This window comes from Gallus gallus, chromosome 25 (genome assembly GCF_016699485.2).
Source record: "Gallus gallus isolate bGalGal1 chromosome 25, bGalGal1.mat.broiler.GRCg7b, whole genome shotgun sequence".
NCBI lineage: Eukaryota > Metazoa > Chordata > Aves > Galliformes > Phasianidae > Gallus > Gallus gallus.
In genome coordinates this window covers 2,658,773-2,664,507 of record NC_052556.1, presented here as the reverse complement: position 1 = coordinate 2,664,507, position 5,735 = coordinate 2,658,773, and the positions used below count along the sequence as shown (strand labels likewise).

At 63.3% G+C, this 5,735-nt stretch overlaps 1 protein-coding gene across 1 annotated transcript; it reads right to left on the bottom strand.

Moving 5' to 3' along the window:
* Positions 1 to 886: 886 nt before the first annotated feature.
* PSMD4 (proteasome 26S subunit, non-ATPase 4) lies at positions 887 to 4,789 on the bottom strand. Its single transcript, NM_001142390.1, is given in 10 exon segments — positions 887 to 1,120; positions 1,196 to 1,263; positions 1,367 to 1,498; positions 1,849 to 1,957; positions 2,045 to 2,260; positions 2,663 to 2,731; positions 3,022 to 3,108; positions 3,613 to 3,727; positions 4,002 to 4,142; positions 4,743 to 4,789. Coding segments are annotated over 10 exon segments (1,131 nt in total). The 5' UTR covers positions 4,769 to 4,789; the 3' UTR covers positions 887 to 952.
* Between the last annotated feature and the right edge of the window lie 946 nt (positions 4,790 to 5,735).

Sequence of the window (5,735 nt, the reverse complement as noted above, 5' to 3'; positions counted from 1 at the left end):
ACTTCCTGCTTGGCCCGCGCCCCCCGCCCTGCGCCGCCGGACGCTGACGCCCGCCCCCCGCCGCGGCGCTATTGGGCCGTCCGGACGTCACTCGTAGCTGCGGGCGCTCTGATTGGTCACTGGCGCTGTCGCTCGTGGGTGGTCGCGGCCGCTCGCACTCTCTATTGGTGGAGGGGGAGGTGAGTCGGGGCTGAATCCGCCCCCTGAGGGGGTACCCATTGGGGGACGGGGCGGCCATTGAAAGCGTGGTCCCGCCCTCCCAGCTGCCTACTGGCGGCTCTACGAGCAGTCTGCCTGCTGATTGGCTGAAAGCTGTGCTCATCAAGCCAGCCCGCCCCCTCCCTCATGCCATTGGCTAAGCGTGGGTGCCCGTCCGGCAAGGATCCGCACAGCTATTGGCCACAGACAGCGTCGCTCAGGGCACCTCCCAGCTGTTGCTTTCCCATTGAAAGAGACGCTTGTCGCTCAAAGCGAAGGCCGGGCCCCCCATCACCCCATCGGCTGGGAGCCCTCAGCGGTCGACTACGTCTTCTACCATTCGTTGGCGGCGCTGTCACTCACGGAAAGCTGGGACCTCGCCCCGCCCCCTCGCTCTCCTGTTGGTCAGCTCGGCCGCACATCCACCCTAGAACCAACGAGTTGATCCGACCCGCCCCCTCTTCCCATTGGCCAGAGACACCGATCCATTACAACATCCTCCCCCCCCCCTCCCCCATTGGCCGCCCCCGCCGCTCATCATCTGAGCTCCGCCCACGGGCCGCGTCGTAAACATCCTGCGGAGCCGCGGGGCACGCCGGGCGCTGGCGCAAGGGGGCGTGGCCTCCGCGTCGGCCCCGCCCCCCGGGGAGAGCCACGGGGCGGGAACGGAGAGGGAACGGGGACGGCGTCGGGGAGGCGGCAGCGTGCTTCAGCCTTTATTGCCGCGTCAGGCGCAGCCCCAGCCCGCCGCCCCTCACTTCTTGTCCTCCTCCTTCTTGTCCTTGCCCTCCTTGGAGGCCTGCGAGGCCAGCGAGCCCATGGCGTTGCGGATGGCCTCGTTGTTGGGGTCGACGCCTGGCAGGTTCTCCAGCACGCTCTGCAGGAATTCGGGGTCCTGCATCACGTCGTAGTCGTCCTCCTCCTGCGGGGAGACGGCGCAGAGGGGCGGCGGGCTGCGTCCGTGCCCGTCCCACCCCCCCAGACGGCGAGGCCTCACCTTGGTGGGCTCGGAGGTGTCCATGGCTGTGCTGCTGTCCACCTCGGCCGCCTCCGCCTGCGCGAACTCTGCGGGAGAGCCCAAAGCGCATGGGATGCTGCGGGGCGGCCCCAGGGATGGCCCCACCCGGGAGCTGCCCCTCTGCCCCCATCCGCATCAGCGGATCCTCACCCGCTCCCTGCAGCGACATCTGCATGGCGTAGGCGATCTGCTCCTCCTCCGTCATGCTGCTCAGGTCGGGCAGCCCGGCGCGCCCGAACTCCTGCTGGGTGATCGTCATCTTCAGCAGAGCATCGTCCGAATCTGCGGCGACAGCAGCCACGCTCACAGCCCGGCCAGGAGCCAACAGTGCTGCCTGAGCCCGGGCAGCCCACACTGCACCCCTCCAGCACCCAGAACCCCCCCGTCCCCCTACCCCGGACCCACCGCTCCCCAACCCGGATTGGGAGCTTCAGTGGGAGCCAAGGGAAGCTCCAGCGTGGAGCTGCTCAGAAGGCTGCGGTGAGGCGGCACGGGTGGGTTCTGCCCAGAACAGGCTCTGCCACATCCAGCGCCCGCTTCCTGCAGTGTGATGGTGGGACGCCCCTCCAGCAGCCAGGCTGCATCCCAGCTGTCCCCACCGGAGCGGCTCCGCTCCCCGTGCAGCTCCTCACCGTCCCCTCCGGTGGCAGCGATCCCAGCCTCAGCTGCAGAGGCGGCCGCAGCCCTCCTGGCCTCCTCCTCCTGCCGCTGCCTCTGCTCCTCCATGGAGACACGCAGAGCCTGCAGAGATGGGGAGAGCGCAGCACTGAGCGTGGCGCAGCCCGGAGCAGCACAGCAGAGCGCACACTGCCGCCCCGTCCCACTCACCAGGGCCAGCTCTGGGTCGGCGCTCGGATCCACGCCGAACTCGAAGTCGCTGGCGCCGAGGCCCAGCATGGCGCCCCCCTCACCGGCCAGGATCGGGGAGCTGATGAGGGCGTCGGCCAGGCTGGGCCCCGGCGGCACCGTCACCAGGTGGGAGCCCGTGCCGTCCTTGCCGTTCAGGGTGTTGATGAAGGCCGTCAGTTTGTCCGTGTTGGCTTCCTAGGGACGAAGAGAGGGGCTGTGAGCCCAGCTCCCCCCATGCTGCCCACACACCTGGCAGCCTCGCTAGCCACACCGCTCCAGGCAGTGCCATGCTTGCCCCTCAGGCCGCCATTATCCCTTCTCCTCCCACCAAACAAAACCCAGACACTCAGCAGAGCCACACAGGACACGAACCCCAGGGCAAGGGGTCAGAAATGCCGGCTGGGGGCACACAGCTCTGCTGTTTCCGTGGGGAAAAATAATGAGGCTTGCAGCAAACGAAGAGGGGCCTTCCCAGAGGGAAACATTAACCTCAGCATCACCAGTGCAGCCACAGAGGGGCTGAGGCACAGCCGTGTTGGTGCTCTTCCCTGACCCCCAGTTCAGACCTTAACTGGAAAAATGCAGCCTGAATCTCACCTCTTCTCCAAAGTTGATAATGTCAACGTTGACCTTCTCCTTCTTCAGACGCTTTGCCAGCTTCACCAGCTGCAACAAGGAGACACGGCGGCTGTAGCTTCTCACTGCCCACATCTCAGCTCTCACACCCCAGCCCACCCATTGGAAACCTGGGGACAGCCCTCAGGATCTGCTCCTCAAGAAGCAAAGCCCCAGAACCAGCTGCCCAGCTGCAGGCCCTCAGCAAGCAGCTCCAGCCCGCACTGCCCCTGCTGGGGCACAGCCTTCTTCTCAGCAGGGCAAGGAACAAATCGTCCATCTGGTTTAGGGGTACATGGAGAGCAGACACAACATATTCTGCTTGGGCTGGCGCTACTCACGTCTTTCTCATTATCTTCTACAGGGCTCCCAACAAAGGCAATGATTCGCATCTTGTGATTCTTGCCCTGGCGATGCTTCAGAGCCAGCTAGAAAACAGAAGTCACATCGTGCTTAAGGAGCAGCTCCCAGAAGAGAAGACAGCCAGGAGGCAGCCCTGCACAGACACAAAGACGCAGAGAACCACTGGGCTGCGTGGTGATGGGCAGTTCCTCCTCCTCAACCCCAAACCCAGACCTGGGGAGGGAGTGGCCCTCGGTGGAAGCGTGGCCAGACTCCATGGTGGGCAGTTCCACCCCACCTGTCCCGATTCACTTCTCATTTCCACATACCCAGCAGAATGTGAGCCGCTGTGCAGCACGGCTGTGCTTCCCTTGCAGCAAACCCTCAGAGGAAGCTACCCAGCCCAAGCTTTCAAAATGAATTTCCCAAAGGTTTCTGAGGCAGAGCCAAAGATTCGCTCAGCAGCAGTCAGGAGCAGAGCAGCTTTTCCCACAGTCTGCTCATCGATTGGGTCTAACAGGACACACTCAGCCATCAGTTATTACAGAGAAAGATGCAGGCTCAGTTTGGAGTAACAGACAACCACTCACGTGAGCAACTCTGATCCCCGTGCAAAAGGTGATTTTCCCTTTGGGCTGCACTGTGTGTAGCTTTGAAAGGATCCGTCCTGTGTCCGGAGTGAGCGTGGTCAACACTTCACAGTTACTGCAAGAGAAACACGCTGCAGTGAAGCTGCTGTTTAAGAACCTCTCTGTGAAACCCTTTGTTTGCTACAGAATGAGGAATCCCCCCCTCCCTCCTGCAGCTCCTCCAGGTCTGCAGTGCTCAGCTCTGTGGTGTCAGTGCACACAAGGCCAAGACGTAGAGCCTGGTTTCCTAAATATATCCATACAGCAATCCATCCACATACAGCAGCGTGCCCCACTGCCCTGCCCCCAACCTCCAGCCCCACTTTAACCAACTCTGGCCAGCCCCATACTTGGCTAAGGTGATGAGCCCCACGTTGTTCTCGGGGTTGCTGCGGGTCTTGGAGTGGCACACGATGTTGACGGCATCCTGCTGAGCTTGCAGGCGAGTGGGTAGGAAGTCCCCATTTCTCATGTATTCACTGTTGTCAACGCTGAAGAAACATCATCCCCCCCCAGGGGCACAGCTCAGCGTCAGCCACAAACGCACTGAGGGTGCATTCAGTCCCACTACTGATGTCCCTTCCAACCCAACCATCCCACAGCTGACCTTCCAGGACCCCTCCCACCCAACCACTACCACAAATCATCTTCAAGGACCCTTCCCGCCCAACCACCCCACAGTTGACCCTTCAGAGCCCTTCCCGCCCCTCCTCAGTTCTGCAGGCGATCATTACGGTCACTGAAGCACAGAAGCACAGCGGTGCCGCGGATGAGGCCGCCCCACTGCAATACCCCCCTCCAACGGGGCCCTTCTTACGGCCCCAACAAAAGGACGGAGCGGCTCTGAGAGGCCGCGCTGTGATCAGAACCACAGAGACCCTCCACTCCCCCTCAGCGCTGCCCCCAACCCCCCTCCCCCCGGCCCGGGCCCGGCCGTGCCCCAACCCGCCATGACTCAGGGAAACCCGCGGCGGCGCCGCGCGGCCCACAGAGCGCAGCGGGACGCGGGGAAGGGAGAAGGAGAGGGGAGAAGGATCGGGGCGGAGGCCGCCGCGCTCCCCGCCCGGCCCGACCCGGCCCGACCCGCTCACCACACCATGGTGCTCTCCAGAACCATCTTTGCTCCTTTCCTTCAGAGCCGCCTCACGGCCCTCTCAACAAGGAGCCCGCTGATTGGCTGCGCGCCGCCCCCCAATGGCCGCCGCCCGTGCTGGAACGCGAGGCGCGCGGAGCACGCCGGGAGCTGTAGTCCCTACGGCTCCCCCACGCAGGCGCGTCCTCCCGGCCCCATTTCAGCGGGGCTTTGGCGATGGGTGAGGAGCTGACGGTGGGATCGCACCCACAGCTGCGGCTCCGCGGATGGAGATCGGTTACAGCGCGGCCCAACGGGATCAGCACCGCGAGCTGCGCTCAGTATCCATCTGTGACATCAACAGCCATTCTGTGACCTTAATGATCACCCACAGAACCAGAGTGGGTAGGTTGGAAGGGTCCTTGAAGGTCAAATATGGGATGGATGGGCTGGAAGGGTCCTTGAAGGTCTAATATGGGATGGATTGGCTGGAAGGGTCCCTGAAGGTCTAATATGGGATGGATGGGCTGGAAGGGTCCTTGAAGGTCAACCTCCAAACCATAAAACCACAGAGAAGTTTGGGATTGAAGGGACCTTGCCTCTGTTCATCGTGGGGAGTGGGACCAGAGGGTCTCCACGGGCCCCTTCCAACCCAACCCATTCTCTGAGTCCATGATGAGCTCAGGGACAGACACAGAGCCCCCCAGCAGCCGCGTTCCCTCCCCAGGAGCACTGCAGACCCCCACAGGGGGGCACAGAGGCCCCACCCCCACAGCACCAGGGCAATGGCAGATGCAGCACAGCCCCCCGTGCCCCCATCCCCACAAAGCAGGCGTGGAGGCGGACGGCTGCAGGAGCACGCGCTGTATTGGGGGCCGCGGGTATCCACAGAACAGCCGCTGACGGCGAAACGGTACAGAGGTAACACAACAACGTCCACAACACGGCACGAGCAGCTCCATGGGGACACAGACGGGGCCTTCCCAGTGCCAAGGGACCAAATGGGCCTGAA